The sequence below is a fragment of the Arvicanthis niloticus genome, chromosome 13 (genome assembly GCF_011762505.2).
Source record: "Arvicanthis niloticus isolate mArvNil1 chromosome 13, mArvNil1.pat.X, whole genome shotgun sequence".
Lineage (NCBI taxonomy): Eukaryota > Metazoa > Chordata > Mammalia > Rodentia > Muridae > Arvicanthis > Arvicanthis niloticus.
Window position 1 is genome coordinate 34,535,157 of NC_047670.1, and position 26,147 is coordinate 34,561,303.

Consider the following 26,147-nt stretch of genomic DNA (forward strand, 5'->3'; position numbering starts at 1 on the left):
TTATGAGTTGCTGGTCAGGGAGGCTCCAGAAGTTTCCAATACAATATAGGTGCTTGCCATTCCTCCTGGCTGCCCTCAAGAACTAGTTGATAAGACCCCATGGCTGAAGACACCACATACACAAGATACAAAGAACTGGATCTGAGCTGCAAGTTTCCTCCTTGATAGCTAGCTAGCTTTCAGAGTATCGGAAGATACAATGTAAGCTGATGAGAGAGTGTTCTTACCCAGCCCAAAACCTATAAACTACAATATCAACCTGCCGAGTAGGATGTGCCCACTAGTACAATTACGGTACAACTGTTACGGGGGTTATCAAGCACTCGCGCTGGTTTTGAGGCCCATCTTACAAGAAGGAATCCATGCCTGGCACTATAAAACACAGTTTAAAAACTCATGGCTGAAGTTTTACACCCTAGTGAAAACTCACCAGTGTTGTTTAGCTAAACTGACACAGTATCAAGCTGCTTTCTAAAAACTTTATAATAAAAGGTACCAAATAAAAAAAAAAGAGTTGCTCAAGATACTGAGTTAGAGTCAAGGGCTTGGCTCTCAACAGGACATCCATATCACTCCCTCTAAAGTTCAAGGAACCATGCAGAGGAACAGGAAGAATGTTAAGAGCTGCAAGACATGGCGCTCCATGAGACTGACAGTGGGGGTATGGCCGAGCCACTGCAACTGTGCCCCCACAGCAACAGCAGCTGCCAGCAATGGGCCTACACTAGACAGGGCTTGTCAAGAGTCAATCACCAATCAGGAAAGGGCCCACATGACCCTACTTTCTCTGGGGGAGAACAGACATTGTCTTCAACTGTGTGCCCCTGATGAGTTCACCATGCTCCAGTGATTAGCAGTAAAGCTATAAAGACACAAGTAACCCTGGTTACACGCTGGGTCACAACACCAAACTCCATGAATGTGTGAAAGGGACTCGTAGGGGGCTGGTAAGAGATGCGAGAGGGGGGATGAGAGAAAGAAGGTGACAGTAATCAGAATGTCATAGACACATATATGAAATTATCAAAAGAACACATTTAATAAAAGAAAAAGAAGTTGGTTTAAACATCGATTCCCAAAGCCAACTGAATATCAGAATCACCAGAAACTTTAAAAACATGTAGAAAGGGCATGACAAGAGAATCACTCTCCTCCAGTCTCAAATGATCCTCATCATGAAGCAGAAAGGAAACCAGAGTCTTAAAATATTCACAATGGGACATGGCTGAATACAGGCATTAGTATGTCAGGACAGAGAGGCACAAACGTAACAACTAATTTGGGAAAAGGAAAACACCTGGGCAAGTGCCCACTATTTCCCCAATCCCGATCCACAGCCACTATAGAAAGCAAATTAACTGCCAGCAAGCATGCTTTGCCCAGACCAGGCTTCTAAAACACTACCTTGTGCAAAGTCCAGAAAGACCTGTACCTTCCCCCCAAGGGTTGGCAGTTTCATTATCCAGTCTTGTTACTACTGAAAACATAAAATGGCGAGGGACCTCACACACAGTTGGCAATGAAGATGCTGGCAGCTGCAACACTGCCTATCATTAGCTATTCAAAACGTAGCTCAACTACCATGAGACTACTGGCAATGTCCTGTCTTTCCAAATCATCAGGGTCTCTCCTTCCTATTGGTCCATTATTTCTCTACTAAGATGTAGGTGCACAGCCCTGCTTCCTGTTGTTGACCCATCTTGGGATAAACACATCACAAGGCCAGGAAGCCAAACTCAAACTGCTCACCTTTAAGGTAAAACCTTGGTATGTGTGTCCTAGTCTGGTGTTCTTACCTACGGAGGGTTTATCTAATTTCAGAGTTCTAAAACTCTCACTCATGGGTGAAAGCTACAGAAAGGCTACAAAGCACAGCGCCATCAGCTGTGACTCCTAATCTAAAATTTGGAAGCATCCTGCTTCATTAAGTAAAAGCCAAGCCAATTGTGGTGGTAAATGCCTAATTCCACAACTTGAAAGACTGAAGCAAAACTCCAAGTTTGCAGACAGTCTAGGCTATATACCAAAACCAACATGTGCGCGCACACACACACATTCATTCATTCATTCATTCATTCATTCAATTCTCTCTCTCTCACATACACAAACACACAACACACACACAGGCATTCACATACCATCTTTTTCTCTCTCACACACACCCCCACTGTCCTGCCCCGCTGTCCCCGCACATGCGCACACGCACTCGCTCACACACACAAAGGAAAACTCAGTACTAATTTCTTCCAGGAATTCCGACATTCTCTAATATGTAAACACTAATTACATACAAAAAGGCTTGCTGTCCTGCTAGTCAAAAACTACTGGAGATCACATAAAATTGATCCAGTGAAGACAATAACATAAATTACATCATATAACACACCACAGCAGAGGTATGGAAACTTAACACAGACAGCCTTCAAGTTGCACATTTTAATTTACAATATTTACCTGTAAAAAGGATTAGTTACAAAATGGAAAGCTGTCTGTACAAAATAAGGGTTGGTTTGTTTTTTTTTTTCACATTCATAAAGAGAATCCACTGTGAATTCTTACCTTGTGAAGTCAATACTCAAACAGCTCACTTTGGTAAAACTACCCTGGAAGGACTGGTAACCCAGGCAAGATAATAAAATTATCAGCTTCCTAATCATGTCCAGGAGAAAGAATTTTATGAACATTTGCCTTGTACAGAAAAGTTCTCCATACTTGCAGATCCTTAGAAAAGCCAGTAAGTACTCCCAGGAGCCAGCCTGGTACCAGGACATAGAACAATCTCTTGCTCGCTCAACTGGTAGTCCTTCCTGAACCTGAGCCTCCTCCAGCTGGCACAGGAATGCACATGCAACGCCATAGGGAGATCAGCTTGCGGAATCTTACACACATTTTATCTCACAGCCTCAGGTCAGCAGGAGAACCAGGCGGTTTAGGATCAGCCTCTCTCCACCCAATAGTTTATCATATAAATTAAATATGGAGAGGTACACAAACTTATGAGAAGGGGGGGCTCTTTTTCAAATTCCCCCTTCCTAACATAATATACATCACAGTTTTTTAATGAGCAGAGAAAGATAGGTCACACTGTTAAGACACATTTCCTCAAAGGAAAAACCAAAGTATTAAAAAACCTTCAGACATCATTCAGAGCATACTGGCTACATCACAGTGCAACAAGCAGTCTGATTTCAGAATGACAACATAAAGTAACTATATAAAGCACTGTAGCCTTCAGAAAACTTTATTTAGTGATAAGCTGAGCTCTGCTGGCAAAAGCCCACCTATAAAAGGGGAACAGGTCTGATTCACAAAGTGTATACATGCATGACCCAAGATAATAAAGACTTTCAAACGCAAATGATCCTAAAGCTATCGGAACCTCATTATGCCCCCTTCTGATGGGCCCCTATTAGCCTTACAAACTGATCGACACACATCTGAAGAACTGTACTTCCCTTACCATTAACACAAACACTTGACCAGAAAAGGCATGGAACAAAAAACAATGAACGAAAAATTGAAAGTCTGACACTCTCTTCTCCACTGACTCGGTGACCGCGCATCACCAGTGAGGATGAAACGGAATCGATGCCCTGAAGCGTGCTTGCCTCCAGGGACATGTGTCTGGCCAGTGTGGTCTGGAGCCTCCTAACATAACACAGCGCAGCACAAAAGCTCTCGGCACACAAAGCCAGTTCGCTGCACGGAAGAAACGCAAGGGGATCACATTTAAACCCATGCCCTGTGTTGGGAGCAACTCCACTATGGATTTGATCACTTGGCTCAGAGAGAGAAAAGTGCCTGGCAACAAGTCCTAAACCTCATCCCTCCCGGTCTGGGCCTCACTGATTCAGCAGTGCATTTGTGGATAAATATCTGAGAAGGCGGCAAATGACGGCACTGCTGACAGGCGGATGCAGGCCCCACAGCCGAGAAAGCTCCTCCTCTGCTGCTCCAATCTTCTCCCTACTGTTACAGTCCTGCCCGTGATGGCCGAGGACGATGTGTGAACCAGCTCTTTGTGACCAAGCTTTGGCAAAAGTCAGTACATAAGCCTGTCAAAGGCAAAACCCTTCTGTGGACAAGTCTAGCTGCAACTCTGGGACATGTGTGTGAGAGAGGAAGGGTGCTGTGATTTGGTTAATCAACCCCTCCTGCCCAGCTCATATTTCAGATGGAAGGGGAGGAAGAGAAGACACCAGAAAATGAGTCAGTTTTGAATCTGCACAGCTGATATTTGTTCTTCATAGCAGTAAGGACTTGAATGAGAGTCATGAAACTGGAGGAACACTTGTATTTTCCTTCAGGATTTAAAAATGTGTCTTGTACCGAAAACTACATTCAGTGTGGGTCAGGTCCAAGAGCGGCAGCCAGAGCTCGGCCACTAAGCGTGCCCAGCACTGGGAGGAGACTGTCATCTGCTTAGCATGGCTAGTGAGCAGGCCAGGGCTGCTCCTCACTGGTCTCCAAGTCGGAAGCCCTGGCCCCAGTTGTGTCTCCCGCCTCCGCCATTCTGATCAGCAGCTCGCCTCATGCTAGCAGGGGGCACACCAAACCCTGACACCCCTCCTCTCCTGCTGGGTAGCCAGCGGTACCTGGAGTAGAGAGAAGAAAAAAGACAAAGATGAGAACAAAGTCACTTATATCCCATCTCCAGTCATTTGGAACATCTCCCTCTCCTGAATGTTCCAGGACATTTGTCACATTGAAAGAGGCCAGGAACACTGTCTTCTTTAGTTTTCTTTTCAGCACTTACTGCAATGCCCTGACCACAGATGGCGCTTGCTTTTCATGTTTCTTAACTTTATCAAGCTTTCGGATAAATTCAAGCTAAATTCATGCTCTCCAAATTTCCCCACTAATTATAAAAGTAATTCATACAGAGCAATATGGAAACAAACAGATTCCATCCACAGCCCAACAAGCAGAAAGCACCAATGGCTTCTTGGCATGTTAGCATATGGTCAGACTGGATCAACGAGTTCAAAATGAACTCACTTTCAGAGAACAAACCCACAAGCAGCAGGCTGAGGCCACAGAGCATCTTCCAGCTCTGGGCCGAGACATGCAGGCCACAGGCTTTCTGTCTGGAAGCTATGGGTGTATGGGTGTATGTAATTTACTCATCTCCTGCTTTCCAACTGCATCCTTCCCATCCCAGACACATCAACAGCACAGCCCAAATATGGTCCCATGATGCCTCACCTTACAAATTAATAAACCAGGCATCACAGGCAGCTAATAACACTTCAACCCATGTCTGTGTTCTCAGGAACATTTCCCAACACTTCTCTTCACTGTCTGCATGACTAGTAAATTGACAATGTGTCTCTAGGGTTCTAAAGTTTACATTTCTGCTGGAAGGCAGAGAGTACAAACTGATACCCTGGTTTTAAATCCTTTGCACCCAGACTAAGTCATAACAAATGACTTTTCACGTCGCAGCCAATAACACAACCTAAAGCTAAAGCAGCTTTCTGTTCAGGGAGCACCTGCACTATACCATGTTTAAAAATTCACTGGCTTGTCACAGCAGCAACCCTGTGAGAACATCACACACACAGGCGCGCGCACGCGCGCGCACACACACACACACACACACACACACACACACACAAACAGCCCTTTCTTTTCCTTTCCTGGCTGCTCTGGGGTAGAATCTAAACCTCAGGGGTGCTGGGCAAAGGCAAGTACTCTACCACTGAGCTCACAGCCCCTTTTTGTAAATTTTTTCTGGCAACAAGGTCCCACTAGGTTGCCCAAGCTGGCCCTGAACTGCAGAGCTTGGGCTTACCCTCCCAAGTACCTAAGATTAGAGATGTAGGCCACAGTTCCCAGGCATCAAGCTTATTAAAAAACAAGAAAATGGAAGCAAAACTGAGTGAAGCTCTTCAGGAATCACCATGAGTACTCGCCCAGGCACCGTGGCTCTAAGCTAGCACCATCCTCCTTACCATGCTACAACCGTCAGTACTACTCCTCCTTACCATGCTACAACGGTCAGTACTACTCCTCCTTACCATGCTACAACGGTCAGTACTACTCCTCCTTACCATGCTACAACGGTCAGTACTACTCCTCCTTACCATGCTACAATGGTCAGTACTACTCCTCCTTACCATGCTACAACGGTCAGTACTACTGCTGTAACAGCAGTTAGTAGCTGGCATCAATTTGTAATATTTTTAGTACCTTCATTCTCCTTTCCCCAAAAAAAGAGAAAAGACCCCTTTTTAAACAGAAAATTAACTGTTGGAAAGAACTGTATAAAAGAAGATATAGCTGCTTTTTAAATGGAATGCAGAGTATGAATCATCTTAGAAATCTTTAAGTCAACTCCTCTCTTAAATAAGTACACAACCAAACATGGTGATCCACACCTATAGTCCAGGCACTTGGGAGGCTGAGGCAGGATGACAAACCCCCCAGCCATCAGTGGCTACATAGCAAACCTGTCTCTAAAAACTAAAAAATAAAAATAAAATACAGTTTTATCATTAAATCAAAGTGTCATTTTCAGGCACCCAACTGTCACCATCTATGACATCTTGTACAATAATACACTCCTCTAAAGCACATAATAAAACAACACAACACTTGAAAGAGGCACTGGGGCTGCCTCCTCTACTGCATCCTCAAGACAATATAGAAGCCAGCTTCATTGCTAAGGCTCAGAGTGAAATTAAATGCCAGTAATTAGAATAAAAAGACACCCAATTATACGTAATCAACAAAAATTTATGGTAATTCCAAAGCAGTTACTGCTTTTGCAAGGAGCTACATTTTACCATTTGATCTTTATGCAAAATGTAACAGAAGGGCATCCACCAACAGAGCAGGCTCAGGTGGAAGACAGCTCCAGTGTGCTGCCGTAATTTTACCATTGGATTTTCTACACTTCTGTCCACAATTCAAAAATATCTGTACACTGTTAAGTCAGAAAATAGCCATTTAAGGTAAAGTAACTCTTGGCTACTCCCCAGAGCACAGGCTTTTTAAAGCTGATGCATCTGCCAACCTACTTGATAAGCCTAGAACAAAAATCCAAACCTGCTACTACTGTGTCCTTTGGTAATTAGAAAATAGAATGGTCATTTGTTTTTCAGCCTGAAAGCAACTGGAGGCACAAAAGAGAAACAAATTTCTTTTTATTCTCTTTTAAAAACAAACAAGCCAGCCACTGAATTTTTCTGATTTTAATTCACAATCAAATGTCTTCTACAAACATACCCTAACCTGAACAGAGCTGGGGTGGAGCGGACTGCTAAAGTGTTTCTGCCCTCACCTACTCCTGGAAAACAAAGAGAACTGCAAACATTAAAGTAACATCTTGATTCAAAGGGGTCCCGTCTTTTAATCTCTTAGATGCAAGTGGTTATACCATATCCCTCATGGGATTGGGTGTGACTGTAGGCATGCAGGCTGGGACACCCATATGGTGATTTGACTAGTCCCAATGTCAAGCCTTTTGCTTCACTGACAGAATGGCCATGCTACTTACACACTCCAGTGTTTGAGCATCTCTTCTCAGCCACCAGCCCTCCCGAAACATTAGGCACAGGGCTTTTATTAGCCCAGAACCCAGTACTATGCCATTAACTCACAACCCACCATTATGCTTCCAACAATGAGCCTTGCTCTACCCAGTCCTGTGAGACAGGGACAGCCTTTCAACTCAGACTTACGAACTAAAGGTTGGAGGTTTTGATACATAACTTCACCAGTATAAAAAGCAGTACACAAAGGGAATGGCACACCTACGGCTCTAGCACTTGGGAGACTGAGGCAGAAGGATGGAGAGTTTGAGGTTAGCCTGAGCTATACAGCAGGGATCTTGTCCCTAAAGAACAACAAATAAAAACACATTTTAAAAGTTGCAAATGATGAGCTAACTTATTCAGTCAACACGATGGGTGAAATCAATGTTTCAAGAAAAAAATGTAGTGTTTGTTATCCTTTATGACACCTATCCCCAGCTTACTGCTTGGCACTCTTAAGTAGCATCAAATAACTCAGCATAGGTGATCTTTGTGACGGCTTTACCTACTCAGTGATCTTTAGCCAGATGTCATGAAAGGGACTAAGCTGTGGCATCAATCCCTGGCTTCCTGACCATGACCACAGTAAGAACTTTACTGGCTCACATTTCTCCCTTAGAGAGGGCAGTGAAGTGTCTCCTCATGAAAGTGTCTCCTATCAGGATACTGGAAACCACAGGACAGCACAACATTCAATAAGAGGGGAGAAAAAAACTTACAAAAACTGAGGTGTGGACAGAAAATTCCTTCCTCCCAAGTCCATTGGGTATCTGAACATCAGGAAGAAATAAAGATGTCCAACAAGGTTTCCAATGAGCTCATTGATCACCCTGCAAAGAGAGTCAAGTCAGTGCAAAGACATCCAGGCAACAAAGTGAGCTGTAGCAGGCTATAACTAAGAGCATGAGAAAGAGACACGGTCACCGTTGTCCATTACAGTCTCTGGGAGTTGGCGACAGCTCTACAATGGGCCCTTTTACAGCGTGAGTGACAAATGTATTCTGAGGGAGAGGAAAATCAGGCCTGAAGAACTAATGAGGCCCACAGCTCTTCAAGGCCAAAAGTCCCTCTGACATCTCTTCCAAGCCCCCAGTCCATCCTCAAACCATTAGCTTTGTTCCAGCATGTCTCAGGTGGGGAAGATGCAAAGCAAGTTAGTTTCTGAGTTCTTGCCTTCACATACGATGTTTGTAAAACAGAAATATGCAGACTACCAAGAGAAGAGCATGGGAGGGAGAAAGACGGGCAACACCCACTGTTCCTTCATTTCTGGAGCTGTGATTTGCATCTCTCTTGCACCCATCAATGAGATGAGACACACAGAGACACTTAGGACGGCTGAGCCTCGTCCTGCATTCTAAAGTAAGTACTGACGTCTTCAGGTTTCCCAAGGCTCACACAGGCACCTGAAGCATCCACGGCTGCTAGTTCCATAGCCTTCTTTCATCTTTACCCACAATGTGATTCTTGCCTGAGCAAAGGGACCCCTGTAACTTCCCACACTCTGGGTGGGGGCATGGAGAGCGGCTGACCAATGTCAAAGGTGCTAAGCTCTTCACTTAGCCCTTTCAGTCCATTCACGTCTCTCTGGAAATGCACAGGAGTAGCTAAGGACCGCACAGCTCAAACACATCAGCCACATGAAGGATTAGTACTTTTGAAACCTACTAACTCTGGAAAATAATTGGTAAGTAAGAAATGAGAGCTCTTAAAATCTCTAGCTTGTGTTTTGTTTTGGGTTTGGTTTCTTCGTAATAGGGTCTAGCTAAGTAGCTCTGGCTGACCCACCTGCCTCTGCTTCCCAAGTGTTGCAACTAAAGGCGTGTGCCACCATATCAGGCAGAGCAAAATTCTTCTCATTCTTAAAGATGTAAAAAAATTATTTGTAATTGTTGTGCATGCCTATGTGTGCACAACATGGGCACAAGTCCTGAGAAGGCTGGAGAGGTCAGATGCCCCTGGAGCTAAAGTTACAGGCAGTTGTATGCTGCCCAACATAGGTGCTGGGAACCAAACTTAGATCCTCTGCAAGAGCAATATCTGCTCTTAATCACTGTGCTGTCTCCCCAGACAGCTCCTTCTAGATGATCTCTCTCTAAACTTAAGACTGGAAATAAGAAAGGTTTTCCTACATCTCAGTACCAACTCCAGGCCAAGGGAAGAGAAATTTGACCCTGCCTAATAAAAGATCTACACCATCAAACTATGTACAGAAGTACTTCTCATCTGAGAATCCCTGTTGCTATGGCAGTAAGCCACTTCCAAGACATTCTGGGAGTGCCTTAAAAATAAGCAGTAGCCGGGCAGTGGTGGCACACGCCCTTGATCCCAGCACTTGGGAGGCAGAGGCAGGCGGATTTCTGAGTTCGAGGCCAGCCTGGTCTACAGAGTGAGTTCCAGGACAGCCAGGGCTACACAGAGAAACCCTGTCTCGAAAAACAAAACAAAACAAAAAACAAAAACAAGCAGTAATCTTATGGATGAGCTCCTAAGACAAATCAAGGCAAATGATTTCTGTATTTGCTCAGTATGAATATTGAATCCAGACAGGCATATATGTATTCAAACAAACAGGTCTAGAAACCCAATGTATCTAGTGACAAGCTAACAAAATAAGAGCCATCCAATGTCAAAAGTCCTTAAGTCCTACAATGCAACCAAGTATATCCAAACATCTTTCTCTATAAGGTTCTAACATATCAACACTCGGTCTTTAAAGTCTTTAAAGGCCTAAGAAAGGAAAATAAAGATGAATTAAGTTTCCCAAGGATTAGTTTCCAGATAAATAAATCTAACATTACTTACGAGCCTCCAATGATATAGTTGAATCCGAGGATAACCCAAGGTAAGTAACAGGCCTAGGAAAGAGGACACAGATGTCAACAGCCTCGTCTGAAGACACATGGCACCAGGGGAACTGAAAATGGGGAAGGAAATAGTGACCAGGGCTTTATAGAAATCACTAGGTCACTACAAAATATCTCAAATCTAAGGCCAACCCAACTGCACCTACATCTTCCTGCCTAAAACTATACTTAGTTATACACATGTAACTTCAAGGAAAGAGTCCTGCTGAGTTAATATTCACAAAGAAACAAATAAGCATCTTATGGATGACAGTAAAAACACCCCAAATAGAACCACTGGAAGACTTCAAAAGCAGACTGTTACAAGTAATTAACTTGAACTTTTATCTAACATTGTGTGTGAATGTCTTGAACTAACAGTCTCCCAATGGGATATTAGGGTTCCAGATCTGACATCTTAGAACAAACTTCGACTGAGTGAACTTCCAGGGAACTTCAGAAACTAGTAAAAGGAAGCTTAGAAAGAGCCCTAAGTCTAACTGGGTTAAGTCCTAGCCCATAGACTAGACAAGACTAACTCTAGGCAGGAGACTCAAGCAACATTCAGTTCTATAATGAATAGGACATTATAGGTAGAAAACAGCAAGCTCAGGTAGCATCTGGGGTGCTATTCTAGGTACAGTATGTAGTATCTGACAGAGAGTGCAGAAGTGACAGGAAGGTTAGAAATCAGCAGGATTCCTGCATGTTTTCTCTCTTGTAATCCCTTCTTATGTGCTCGTGCTTGCCCTCTCTTCTCCCCAACACACACACACACACACACACACACACACACACACACACACAAAATCACTTATAATACCTCTTGTATGCTCATCCTCCCCCCCTTACACTTACACTTACACACACACACACACACACACACACACATACACGATCACTGAGTGACATATCTCTGAAGAGGCTCAGAGGGTTTGGAAGTAACAACAGCAAGGGATGCTGGGATGGCTAGGAGCAGGACTGAGGAGGGGGAGGAAGACACCTGCCTATGGTACACTACTCTGCAGTGACCCCTTCTGGAAGTGTCAGAAGGTACACATCTGAGCTCAGGCGAGATTACCACGGACAAAAACTGAGCTGTGTTCCTCTGATGTAAAATACCTTAAATCGTGTTCCAAACCAAAATGATACAATCAGGTCTCTGTTCAGCTGGGCCCAGACGTAAAGCACTGACATGATCAGAGGAATCATCAGCAACTGCAAATGAAGTCAAGATATGAGCTCAGCTCCAGAAGCACTTAACAGGGGTTTAGTGTGACTGTCTACCCTGCCCACCTCCAAAGATCTGCAAAGGAAACCCTAATGTTACAATCACAAACTAGCTGCATCATCATACAATGAATGCCATAAAAATCTATGATCAATACATGAAGTCAGAAACATCAGTGCAAGCCGTTATTTTCCTTAACCATCAAATCTGTTTTCAATGAATGCATAACCCTACACATGCCCAGGAAATACTGCATAACCATTACTCTTGGCATTCAAGCATAAGCCTCAAAAGCTTAGCTAACAGTATATTCACTGTATCCCAACTTCTGAAACATATACAAGGGCAAATAGTTGAAAGCCTTACCTGCATATCCATTGCTAAGCCAGTAATCTTGGTTTGTAAAGTTAAAGATCATACGTAGAAAGTACTCTATAGATACCAAGGTTGAGCTGATCATTTCCCTCCAGTGGACTGCATTACACTGTTCCAAAGGAAAACACTTTCTAGCAATCAAATTACTTAAGATATGGGAACACACACAAAAGTTCTGACCACTGCAGAAATATCCCAGTAGCCTATACAGTCAGTCGGTGGAGCAGAAGACATGGAAATGAACAACTTCACCATGACCTGGTCACCTGGTATCTTCTTCTATACCCTGCTAGTATTTACTATTTAGCATTCAAGTACAGGATGGAGAGGTCTGTGCATTTGAAATAAATGTTTATACTCAGGGATAGCTTTTTTTTTTTTTTTTTAAATTCCATTCTCTCAAAGGAGAGGGTGTGTTCCAGATCCTCTATGTTTCTGGCTCTTGGCCAACTTTAACTAGCAGTCAGGTCCAACTGTTTGCTTATCAACTGTGCCTCACACAGAGATAGACTATGCCCAGAGTGGGTGCCTTATGGACTAGATTATTATTTAGGACCAAAAGATGGACAGCAATAAAGTCATAAAATAAGGCTGGCTATAAATTAATTTTCTGGAAAGAACCAGAAAGCTGTCTTGTGGCCTGAAGTCTCTGCTTCAGTCAACAAACTGTCATCCCAGAGAACACAGAGAACTGGGCTTAAGGAGACATCAGTAAAACTCCACTGAATATCGAGAAAAATCCCCAAGATGACAGTAAGAGGAGGCATCCCCAAAACATAGGATTTACCCTAACTTTAAAAACAGAATCTGATATTCTCATTAACTGTAGTTTTTAAAAGGTATAAACACTGATTTAAATATTTTTATAGAATACTATTTCCCAAAACCTTAAAAGGGAGGTAGGGAGTTCATTTATGGTCCAAAGCAGCCCTGAAGGATACAACGATGCAGATCCAGTTAAAGAGAAGCATGAATAAATAGTCTGCTGGCCTCCCGTCAAAAGCTCCTAGAAACAAACACAAGGCAAACATCAGGCTTCAGAACTGGGGGAGAAAGTAGCCTCTACAGGGAAAATTACTTGAAAAAAATTATATTGAAAGCATCTAACATCACTTCTGTAAAGAAAAGTGTGCCCTTTAGGACATATGAGCACTGCTCTGGACAACGGTTTGCCTATCTGGGAAACAGAGGGTTAAATAGGACGGTATCAGAGATTCCTCTCTACAGTGATGCTCACAGAAGCCTTAGTCATATCGGCCACAAAATGGATTAAGCCAAGTGCCCATCAACATTATCTACACAATTTGACAAGAATGAGGAATGAACTACATCTACATGCTATACAGAAGAACCTTAAAAACATGACACTAAGTAAAAGAAACAGTCACAAAAGACCATATATGGTATGATCCTATGGTAATTATTACAAGAAATTACTAGTACAGGCAACTCTAAGAAGCAGGAAGGGAACTAAAGTGTCCTATGGCTTGCATGAGAGATGGACTGAAGGAAATGGGCACTACTGACAGATATAGACTTCTAGAGGCAAAGAAATGTAAACTGATTATGATAATGGCTGCACAATTCTACACCCATACTAGCTGAACTGTGCCCTAGAAACTCAAATGAGGACGCGAGATGGGGTGCAGATTACCATCCCCCATCGGAATCCATGGACGGTGGGAGCAAAGAGCTTCCCTGTACTAAAACCTGCAAAGGTCCACAGTCCGTAGATAAAATGGTATAATGTTTGCATAGAACCTACACATTCTGACACATACTGTAAAATAGGCCACATTACCTATGGTCCTTTTTACAATGTAAATTGTATGCAACCAGCTGCTACAACGTATTGTTTAGGAAGTGATGACAAGGGGGAAACTGTACAAGTTCAGTAGACTCATTTTCCAGATATTTTCAACTTTTCAGGCAGCTGACTCAGGACACAGAACTGGCAGATAAAGAGAGCAACTTTTTATCTCAAAGAAACTGTTTCAAAAATGCCTCTCAGCTTGAACATTTCAAAAGTGCTCTGACTGGAAAGAAAGGGAAGCAACTTCTAAGGATAAAAGCAAACAAAACCAGCCAGTGGTCTAACCGTGCAGGTTCTCTTACCTGTTTTATACACATAAGCTATTACAGAGCACTTGCGTTGTCTGACCAAGTTAATAAAGTAGGTAAATGGATCCCAGAACACAGGTAGCAAGGGCAGAAAGTGGGCACGGAGGCTCGCAGACCAGATCCAGCTTCCACATCACAAAGTCCTTAAGGCCTGACCTCGGAGCTATGCTGGGTACCCATGAGTGAAACAGAATTATATGTGACATTCTGCTTCAAATAACTGAGGCAAGGGCACTTGACACAGACAAAACAAGATGTGATGGGGGACAACAGTCAAAGAGATTCACGCTGACACACACCACAACATGAGTGAATTTTAACAGGAGTCTGCACTAACAAAGCTAACATCGAGTGCAAAAAGCTGGTCACAATCTAATATTAAACATGGCAAATCCACACAGAAGATAGACTGGCAATAGCCAGGAGCTGGGGTGCAGGGGTGCTTTGGGTCTACTGCGGGGGTGCTGATGAAAACACTGTGAAATTAAATTGCTATGATGGTTACAAATACATTCAAAACCACAGGCTCAGTGGGGCAGTGGTGGCACAGGCCTTTAATCCCAGCACTTGGGAGGCAGAGGCAGAGGCAGAGGCAGGCGGATTTCTGAGTTTGAGGCCAGCCTGGTCTACAGAGTGAGCTCCAGAACAGCCCAGGCTATACAGAGAAACCCTGTCTCGAAAAACCAAAAAACAAACAAACAAACAAACAAAAATCTACAGGCTCACAAAGGGCTAAAATGTGACGTGAGATGAATTGTTCTCAGTAAGAATAAAAAGGTGCACTGACCTGTTTCTCTAAGACGACTTTGTACATGTTTAAACTTTTCCACAGTAAAAGCTTCACTACCTTGTCATGGATCATCCACACTTCACCCAGAATGTACTACACTGGTGCTTAAAAGAAGAGCTACTGCCACAGTCCAGTCCTCACCAGAGACGCCAGAGGAACAGGATGCTAAGCGCTGCTCTTCGCTCTCCCCAGCACTGCCACCAAGAGCTGGACAAGGGAGAGTGAAATCCAAAGGTTCTGGGAGGCCGGAGAGCCTGGCTATGGTTCAGGAGAGCTCCGGTATGGTGGTGAGGCCTAGCACATTTATTTGTGTGTGTGTACATGCGTGCGTGCATGCATGTATGTACATTAATATGCATGTAAGTAGGGGTCAGAGGGTAATTTGCTGGGCATCAGGTCTACAATCCCACCATGTGGGCTTCAAAAAACTCAATTCAGGTTGTCAGCCTTGGTGGCAACAACTGAGAGACAGAGCACAATTTTCAAACACTTAAGAGTTTCAGACTCTTAAGGACGAGTCAGAAACCTGACCTAAGTAAGAGCCAGCAGTTTTATAAAGTCTCTGAAGTCAGCCAACCTCTGCAAATCACTTACACTCAACAAAGATGGACCTGTATTTAGACTAGGGTTATCAATTTACTGCTTCCTTGTATAAGCAACTCAAACTAGCACATAAGGTATTGGAGAAATATTTCATTCAACAAGACACTTTTAATACACTGTATCACTTCTCTATTATATCATACAAGACATTATATTTGAAAAAACTACCACAGTACAAATCCTGCCTTAAAGTTGTTTTCTACATGTATATATGTATATTATATGTGAGTGTGCATGTGCCCATGGTGCATGTGTGAAGGTCAGAGGTCACAATCAGTATCTTCCTCTATTGTTCACCACCTTATTTTTTGAGCAAGGCCTCTGACTGAAACTTGACCCCAACCACTGACTTTTGTAGGCAGAGAGAGCACCCCAGAATCCTCAGGGGTCTTGGTCTCCAGGCACTGGACTGCAGGTGCACAGTGCCACACCCAGCTTATTTGCATAGCTGAAGGGATCTGGACTGATCCTCACACTTACACTTCCCTCACTGAGCTGTCCCCTCCTGCCCCAGGCCAGGTGACTTAACCTCTGAGAAGGAGACTAAGCTCTGAATTGCCTCTGTCTGAATACTCTGTCTGAGAGACATATACATTCTAGCCTGGTCTTACTCTAGCAGGACGAAGACACGAGTAAGTGTGAGAACACTGCCCAAACATTCAGGAGATGGGAAGACATATAAAATTTTGATCTGATGCTACTTCCTTCTATAACAAATTACAACTCATTTTGTGATTAAAAACTCAATCAGGCTGGGCATGGTAGTACATATCTTTAATCCCAGCACTCAGGAATAGAGGCAGGTGGATCTCTGAGTTGGAGGTCAACTGGGGATAGCCAGGGATAGATGAGACCCTGTCTCCAACAAACAAACACAAAAACAAAAATCAAATAGTCTACTAGGCTAATACTGACCTGACCCAGTGAGCATGAAAGAACTATGAATACACATCTCTTTATATAATATTGATGGCCCTCAAAATTCAAGTCTACATGACTAGACTGAATCAGTAAGTTAAAATGAAACAACACTTGAACAATGACGGAACTTACCTGCTTCAAGCCGTGTAGAATACTGATATAAGAAATATAAATTGACCAAATAAAGAAATCCAGTTCCTGGACCCACGGGGAAATAAAAGGTGGCAGTGAACGGCCTCCATATCTGAACAGATCAAAACAAACAGCTGTCAGTTTCTCTGACCTGGGATAAACTTTTTTTTTTTTACTTTAAACAAACAAAACCACACTATGCAAAGCATTCTTTCAATGAGAGCTAATGTTACATCACCACAGTATGAGAAAACAGAGTTCCTGCCTCCTTACATAACATCAACTCACAGATGAATGAGATAATGGAGTCAAAATAATCAGTAAATATTTTTAAACAAGTTAACAAAATCTATATTATGTAAATGTATGGCTAGTCTTGCCTGAGATCAGGCTCACACGTAATCCTAAAGTAAAAGTAGCATTCTCAAACGCTAGAGATTAGCCGGAATCAAAAGAAGGTGCTACGTAGGCATATGGGCTTAAAAGCAAATAACCCAATACACACACACACACACACACACACACATCATGAAGAGGGGAAGTCCTAATTCCAATCTCCAAATGTTATTTTCAGCAACAACTAAATGCTTTCCTTTGGGGGCAACCCTGTGAACTGAAATGAATGCAGGGAGGTTAGGCATTCTACACTAGGATCCGTCTCAACTCTTTGTACATTTTATTTTGAGAGGAGAGGGACTCACTGCATTGCACAGGTGGCCTTGAACTTAGTCTGCAGCAGAGATAGTTCTTAAACTTTCAATCCTCCTGCCTCAGCATCAAGAGTTGCTGGGATTACAAGAGTCACCTGCTCCACATGGCCAAGCTTTTGGGGTGTTTGTTGTTGTCGTTGCTGTTATTTTTGGTTTTTCAGGGTCCTTCTACATAGGCCTGGCTGTCCTAAAGCTCAGTATGTAGACCAGGCTGGCCCCATACACAATACCATGCCTTGCCTTTGTTTTTAGGGTCTCAAAGCCCAGGCTTTCCTAGAGCATTCAATTGGCTTGCCTGCCTCAGCCTCCTGAGTGCTGGAATTCCAAGGGCATGCCTGCATGCACACCCCATTTCCGTGAATGTTCTGCCATTATTCCTCCCTCCTCACCATGCTTTAAATCACAGTTTTATGTCTTCATTCTCTTGACAAAATATTTCTATTGGCTTCACAGTATTTCTTTATGTGGATAGCCAAACTTCATTTAAACTGTTATGATGCCATGATGAATATTCTTGTATATTCTCTACACACACACACACACACACACACACAGAATAAATGCCTGGGAATCAATCTGTTAGATCAACAGACATATGCACTTATTTTGGTAGATATTGCCAAATGTCTACAGAAATGTTTAATTAATTTATACTTCCTCCTAAAATGTAGATGACTGCCATCTTTCTACACATACTCACCAAAGGATACTTACAGCCCCTAATTTGGAAATTAATTTGTATTTGCTTTGAGACTTCAGCACACCCACTGCCCTGCTAGATCTGCATCTCTGTATGTGTTATGGAAATTTTCTTGTTGCAAGTTATTTTCTGTTCTGTCAGTAGAGTACTTCTGCTGTATTTTACACAGCAATATCTATTCTATAGTATCTATATCCCAAAATACACTGATTTTATAGGACTTTTGCTGTGTATTCAACACAAAAGTTTAACACACAAGCAAATGTACCCATCACTATCAAGCTTGCAAAGTCTTCTCTAAGATTTTCTTCCCCAAGGATAGAAACATGTTCAATTTTAAAGCCTACTTTTAGATTACATCATTTAGAATGTATGCCTATACTAAGTTACTTTAATTTCTAGGTTGATAAATGTGTTTTCATAGCTAAGGAAATACAACATTCTTCCTCCCCTTTCTTCCCAAATCCTTTTCCTGGCTAGTCTTGATACTATTCTAAAGTTATTGAGATCAATATCCCTATCTTTTTTTATCCCTGTAACACTGACATATTCTTGTCTAACTTTCATGGCTTTCTTTTCTTTCTTTTTTCTTTTCTTTTCTTTTTTTTTTTTTTTTTTTTTTTTGTTGTTGTTGTTGTTTTTGTTTTTTGAGATGGGGTTTCTCTGTGTAGCCCTGGCTGTCCTGGCACTCACTCCGTAGACCAGGCTGGCCTCAAACTCAGAAATCCACCTGCCTCCCAAGTGCTGGGATTAAAGGCGTGTGCCACCACTGCCCGGCCTTTCATGGTTTTCTACAGAGCTTTCTTTTTTCCTTTCATAATCAACCACCAAAGCAGGTAACATCTGAAAATTGAACCTCTTGGTCTTCCCAAACACACAAGTCTATACACACACACACACACACACACACACACACACACACACACACAAAGTATCTTCTTTTACCCCTTTGATCCTTACATCACTGGCTTATGTCTCCAAAACATTATCAAACAATAAGGTGATGGCCCCTAGACTTTGAAAAACAGAATAATGCTGACCTTTGACTTTAAAGCTATATGTCTTATGGCACACTATCATGTGCCAAGCACGAAAAGCATGGTTGGATCAATCATGGGAAGACTGTCAAAATGAGCAAGAGTTGGCAAAAAGAAGGGAAAATACACTCTTGGCACAAAGCCCCTAAGAACTGCAAGAGCACAATAAACAGAAGAGGGCTGCTAACGATCTGGGGCTGCTAGGATGGAAGACAACAGCCGCAGACCCTGCCACACACACAGCTGCCAAGTCCATTCTCCATGGACAGAAATGAAACCCTCAGAGCTTAATGCTCTGTATAGACTACATGTGACCTTCCAAGAACCCTGCACTGAAGCAGTAAAGCACAAGGTTAAATAATCTCCATTCACAACTTGACCACAGGAACAGCACTATCTCAAGAAAGGAGCACTACAGATGACAAGAGAAGCCCTGGAGAGAAGTTTCTGTAAAGTTACTATTTCTTAGCCCCAATTTCAGAGTACAAGGGGAGAACCACACACAGCCCGTTCTGGGGATGGAACCCAGGACCTTGAATATGCTAGGCAAATGCCCTAATAATTGAGCTATATACATCACCAGATCTTGATCAATGGCTTTAAAAAAAAATGAATTAGTATGTTACTCAATTTATTTACACAAAATGATTCAGAAGGTGGATTTTATTGATGAGGAAGCAGCATTGATAAAGGTTATATAATAGGAACTAGTGAAGACCGAATTCTGTCCTAGTATGACTCTAGAATTCTAAGACTAAACCCTCCTCTCTACAATGTCACTCAACAGAGATAGCCGAATTACAACTGCAATTAGTAAACTTTCCAATACTGCTATCCTTATTATGACCTAGGAACGAACTGAGAGTAACCTGTCAGTTCTGCCTCCCTGTGTGCAAAAGCAACGCAATACAGTGCAGGAGCAAGTCCCTAACCTTGGAATTTTGTAAGTCTAGCCTTTTGAAGTGGCTTTTTCCACTTACCCAGTGACATGTGTCCTGGGATGCCTGCCCTCATCCTGTCTTACACTGCTTAAATGATTGGACTCAATCAAGAAAGTGAACTGAAATGTGCTCTGTCTGAAGTGTTTTAAAGCATATACGGAGGTGCGCTACTATCACAACCTTTCAGAAAACGCCCACTGACCTGGTTTTTAAAATTCACAGTTCACCTACTCCAATATTCCTTTAAGTTACTCAATGCCTGATTTTAGGGGGAAAAAAAAAAAGAAAGCCCTCAGGCTTTTTTCCCCTGACTACATTTTCTCTAATGCTGATGACACAATACTATTTTTAGCCACTGTGTGCACCTGTTCTTTAGAAATCAGTGTCTGTCAAAATACCTCACTTCTTCTCCCTGTTCATTAAGCTTACCCTTGAGTTATACTTGCTTTCATTCATCTAAGAGACTTATTATTTTTTTATTTAAAATTATAATTTGAAATCACTAGGCACTGAGTTTTTTCAGAAGGACATAGTGTTTATTTCTGAAGTCCCCAACAGCTCCTTCTTTCCTCTATCTGACATGTGAATAGGATAAGGGAAACAGGCTTTATTTGCAGGGCCATCAGTAGACAGGTACATTTTTGGAAAGCCAAAGGAGAGGGGAAGATGGAAAAGGGCCAACCAGCCTAAACTAGCCAGTGAGCCCCAAGTCTCAGTGAGAGGCCCTGTCACAAAAAACAAAGTTTACAGCTCCTGAGGGATGTCACTCAAGGTCAATCTCTGGCCTTCACATACTTGTACACTTGTACATGCACACACATGCAAAACACACACAGGCATGCACGCGCACGAGCACACGCACACGCACACGCACACACATGGGTCTCCAAGCAAGCAAGATGATGGTAGAACCTGTGTGCTGAACCCTGGTGTAAACAAACATTGCTACGCCCATGTCAGCCTACAGTTCAAGTTGACGATCCTTCCAGACATAAATAACACATAACCCAAATACTATTAAAACAGCCTGCTAAGCTTGCAGTCACTAGGCTAAATGTGACAATATCTAACTCTGGAAAACAAGCTAGAGAAGGTGAGAGCTCATGTCTTTCCAGTCTAAGTTAGAGGCCTTTTTGTTTTGTTATTCATTAGTTCTTTCTTTTTTCTTTTTCTTTTTCTTTTTTTTTTTTTTTTTTTTTTTTTTTTTTTTTTTTTTGGACATAGGCTCTTCATGAAGCTATTATATTATAGTCAAGTATGGCCTTGAATTTGTGATCTCCTGCCTCTACCTCTCCAATGCAGAGATTGCAGACACGGGCCACCATACCAGGCTTTATGTGGTATTAGGGATTAAACCTAAGACTTTGTGAATACTAAGCAAGCACCACACCAACTGAGGGCTGCCCAGTGGCTTTTGTTGTTGTTCTTGCTTACTTTTTACTTTCTTGGGATGGTGTCTCACTCTGTAGCAGAGCCAGCCTGAAACTTGCTATAAGGCTCATCCTGGCCTCTGCTTCCTCAATGCTAAAATTACAGGTAGGTACCACCATGTCTAGTAAGTTGATATTCTCTAGTAAGTTTGATTAAATAATAACAATAATTCATGAATTATATTTCTAATTTAACTTAATATTAAAATCTTATATTATTAGTAATAAAAACGGTCAATAATTTCAATAGTTTATTAAGACTATTGTCTATTATACAAACAATTTTCTGTATGAAGGTATGAAATAGGTAACATATTTCCTTGATTTGAAGGCACTTTTGTTTATGATTATGAAATCAGGACTTAGCTCATAATTAATATAATCATTTAATGCAACTTCTACTCTTCTTTCAAAAAAAAAAAAAAAAAAAAAAAAAAGCATTAAACTGAGGGAGTACCCTACGGTCAAGAGTCCTGTAACTGAGGAGTTAGCACATCATTATATTATCACTGCTTTTAGGTAAAGATATTTTAGGTTTTGACAGATAAATAACTTGGTTCACAGCACACGACTTATAAGGGTCTGAGCTAGACCTTGTTGTTATGACCCAATTACTTAAATACTACAAAGCCTGAAATCTGTCTATCCTAGGTGAATTAACTTCTTGATGCCTTATGATCTACCAGATCTAGAAAAAAGGAAAAATCATTTTCTAGAACTAGTTTGGAAGAAATCACTTTTCAAAACACTTTGCTAAACACTTTGGGGGTAAGGAGGTAATAAGGAGTTTAAGACAACTTAGATCACTCTTAACTAGATGAGAAGACAGAAACCAGCTGTAGTTGCTCATAAACGAGGCAGCACTTATCTCAAGATGGCTGTAGAAACTGAGGTAACGCACATAAACAGCACGGCACTGACAAAAGGGAGTGACGCTATTTTGTTTTTAAAAATGAAATACAGTACAGGCTCCACAGGAGGCTTATCATCTCAGTGAATAAATACTAAGGCATTGGTAAACTGCCACCTCTCTTTAATCAGGGGCCAATAGGAGGACACTCCATCTCTGGAAAGTGTGTGATAAAGAGAAACTGTCGACAGCCAAGTAGTGAGTCTTGGCCCGTTTGCTATATTTTGTTATCCTAACTGGAGAACGAGCACTTTAAACTCTATAGCTTTAAACCAGCACATTACACAGAAGTAAGGAAGATTAACCTTACTTCAGATTGTGAATGCACAATTCTAAAGCAATTATGCCACAGTTTCTTTAGGCTGGCACAGATGGAGCGTCTGAGGAGAAACTGTGAAAGCACACCTTCTGTGCTTCCCCATCCTTCTTGCATTGTTTCTACTAAGTTTGTTACCATCTGCATCTGAGGGGCTGGTGTAGCCATACATGAGGGGTGACACAAATGATGGGTTCCTCTAATGGGTTCCTGTTTGGTTTTTAAAAAAAAAAAAAAAAAAAAAAAAACATTAGATCTGTAGCTTATTAGAAAAGCTTTTGATGTTGGTTATTCTAGCAATCTGGCTATACAAGAGAGCAAGATTTCACAAGGCTCAAAGAGTTTTAACTATATTCTCATAAAATGATTTACAGCCAACGCTCCCCATGCACTCACATTACCCAACATGCCACTGTACAAGGTTCACAACAGCACTCTGCCAAAATATATTCATTAACAGAGAAGTTATTAACACAACACTACACAATTCAGGCTGAGCTTCAGAGTCATGTTCTCACAACTGCTGCCGGAGGTCTGTCTCCACTAGGATGCCTGGAACACACCTCAAGATTTAACACTGGTCAAAGCACACCATTAATCCACACTTCAAACCAAACCCAAGGCCCTCTAAGCGTTCCCACTCTCAGTAAAGTAAATCTGTATGTCTCTGAGTCCATTACCCAGTACTCCCCAACACAATGACTTCACTCCTGCAAATAGGCAGTCAACTTTCCGTGTTCTATTCAAATCCTCCCAGGCTTCATTGGTGCTCTCGAATAAAAGTTGGGAGGCTGAATATTTGCCTAGCATGCGCAGTGCCCTGGGAGGATCCTTAGCGTTGTAAAAACTTAGACTGTTAGCATGACCTACCAGGCCCTCTACAATTCACCTGTACTTTACAGCACAGACCCCAGGGTAACTCCTGTCTTCATCTACCAGGCTTCACGCTTTGGTTGGCTCTCTACTCGATACGCGGTCTTCTTTCTACCCCCACTTTTTGCCTAGTTTCCCAGCTTACTATTCTTTCTTTCTGAAAGATTAGGTCCAAAAGCCAGATTCAAAGACATTTTCAAGTGTTCTCATAGATTTTTCACAAACACTGGTACCTTAAACACTGTCCTTAGCAATGTGCTTGCCTGTTTTTCTCATAGGATCAGGAACCTCTGTCCTATTCGCTGCTGTAGACAAGAACCCAGCACATAACAAGCTCCCAATAATTTCTACAACTCGAGCAATACATAAGCAGCTGCTACGTGCCAAGCACTCATCTAGGTTCTTGATAGGAAGTGAACTAACAAATACCAACAGGTGGCATGTAGCAGAGAAAGGGAAAGGGAAGGGAAACAGTGAAGGAGGAACAATCTCTGATGGACAACCATCAGAGACGGCCTACAAAGTAAACTGGCACTTGGGCAGAGACCTGAAGACACATATGTAAGTGAGTGAGCCATGACTATCTTTTTCAGGAGAGAAATAACACGTGCTAAGGTCCTGGGGTTGACTTAGATGCTGCAACAGCAAGCCTTGGCAAGGACTTTGCTCATCCTATTTCACAGATACCAGAGGAGTCTCAGGAGACCGACAGGACACGATTTATGTTTTAACAGGACCGCTCTTGCTGCTCAGCGAGAACAAAAAAAGCAAAGCTGCCATGATCACAGCTTGCAATGGAGAAAGGCCTGTATTCTGGATATATGGTTGAGGTAGAATCAACTGTCTAGCTGACAAATTCGGGGGTGGGGAAAAGAAACCAAGGGGCTGTACTAGGTGTGTATCTCAGTGGCAGAGCATTTGGCTAGCATGTGCTTCGCTCTGGGTTTGAGTCCCAGCACTAAACAATAAAACCAAAAAAGAACTCAGGGATGTCTCGATGACTGTTAGCTTAAATTCCTCTAGCAAGCACAGTTGCTATTTGCTTCTAAGGCAAAGACGAAAGGGAGATTTGGCTAGATGTCTACTGGTCACCAGGTGGTGATTCCCACCACTACACTAAAGATACTGTATCTGACAGTCTCCCATTCATGTATTTCTATGTGACAAGGATCCAAGTCCAAGGAAGCGACTACAGAGGATCCTATGCCGGATTCCTAGAACATATCGCACCCAACATTTAGGTCAGGAAAATGAGAAATCAGCAAAGGACACTAGAAAATAACAGACAGTGGAGAGTAGAAAGAGAACGCCAAGGAACGTGCAGAGATCCAGATCTGAGGGTCCCCTGATTAAATTTTTATATCACAAAATCGATAAAAAAAAAAATAGCCTCTAGGAAATTAACACTCTTTGGCTTAGAATGATCCTCTTGACTGTTTTCCTGAATGCTTAAGAAAATTTAACATCTCCCGTTTCCTGACGAGTTCACTCGTTCACTGATAACATTTAACTCCTATATGGCAGGTGATGGAATAGGGCCCGCAGGAAATACAAATAAATTCATTCTTATTAATCTCTGACCTTAAACCACAGCTTTGGGGCGGAGAAACTGTAAACATGCAAACAACCCATGCAGAAGTATGTCAAGTAGACACCACTGATAAAGATGGCATCATCACCCATGATAGGGATAGAGAAAGGGAGGAGGACATTAAGGCAGGTGGGCCCAATTTGCCAATAGAATGGCAACTTACCTTCTATTTCCTTCAGAGTGCGGAAGGCGGGAAGTACAATCTTGCCAGACAGGTATCGTGAGTCACATCCCAGTAGGCCAATCCGCGACTCTAAATTATCCAAGCCTTAGCACTCGACCCCAGGACCTCCCGGGACTCAAAGGACCCCAGCCTTAAATACCTGGAACCGGACGCACTACAGATCCCACCAGCCCCAGCGCGCCCCGCAGACCAGCGAACCCGTTCCTCCGCCGCGGGGACACCTGGGGGCTGTAGTTTCCACTGCCCAACACCAGCTACTACCTGGAAGCGATAGAGGAAGGCTTCGGGCCAGAGGAAGAAGTAGGCCGGGCTGATAATACCGAGCTTGCCGATCAAGGGGACAGCGACGGTGGCAGCAAACCAGTAGCGCGTGATGGCCGGGATGCTCCTGAACCAGTCCCCGATGTCCGACATGGTCGCCCGTCAGGTGACCGGCTGCGCAGCGCCGCGCGTCCTCCCGTGCCCACCCCGCGCTCCCCGGCCGGCTCGGCTAGGGAAAGTGGAGGCGCAGCCGCTGTGCAGGAGGCGGAGACCGACGGACGTGGCGCCACCGAATTCGGACGAGCTAGGCAGCGATCACGAGAGAAACTTCCCCTTCCGGTGGCCGTGGGCCACGTGACCAGAAGTGCCCACGGCTTAAAGGGCCAGTGCCATTTTTTGAAGCGCCGTACCAGGACTCGACGTCCTGGGGTGGGGCTAAGCAGGAGAGGCGGGGCGACGATTGCACGTCTAGTGGGAAACAGTGGTTGCCCAGAGCAACGGCCGGTACTGCAAGCCAATGGGGAAGCTACGTGCCCTTCACCTAGTTGTCGCCAGAGTGGTAATCCGAGGAGTGCCTCTTGATGAATATTTATTTAAAGGGAAAGAAAGCGATAGAGCGTAAAGTTCCTCATTTAGT

At 42.9% G+C, this 26,147-nt stretch overlaps 1 protein-coding gene across 2 annotated transcripts; it reads right to left on the reverse strand.

Moving 5' to 3' along the window:
- Positions 1–2,509: 2,509 nt before the first annotated feature.
- Positions 2,510–25,928, reverse strand: Derl1 (derlin 1). Of its 2 annotated transcripts, XM_034516311.2 has the most exons (8): positions 25,511–25,928; positions 16,558–16,669; positions 12,932–12,996; positions 11,982–12,008; positions 11,507–11,602; positions 10,344–10,396; positions 8,258–8,368; positions 3,226–4,595 (listed from the first exon to the last, which is right to left on the reverse strand). In XM_034516311.2, the coding sequence occupies exons 1-8, from the start codon at positions 25,661–25,663 to the stop codon at positions 4,457–4,459; spliced, it is 756 nt and encodes a 251-aa protein (XP_034372202.1). In that variant the 5' UTR covers positions 25,664–25,928; the 3' UTR covers positions 3,226–4,456. The 2 variants fall into 2 exon arrangements, with proteins under 2 accessions (XP_076767478.1, XP_034372202.1); XM_076911363.1 differs by lacking the exon at positions 16,558–16,669 and having other exon boundaries at positions 2,510–4,595; positions 25,511–25,644.
- Between the last annotated feature and the right edge of the window lie 219 nt (positions 25,929–26,147).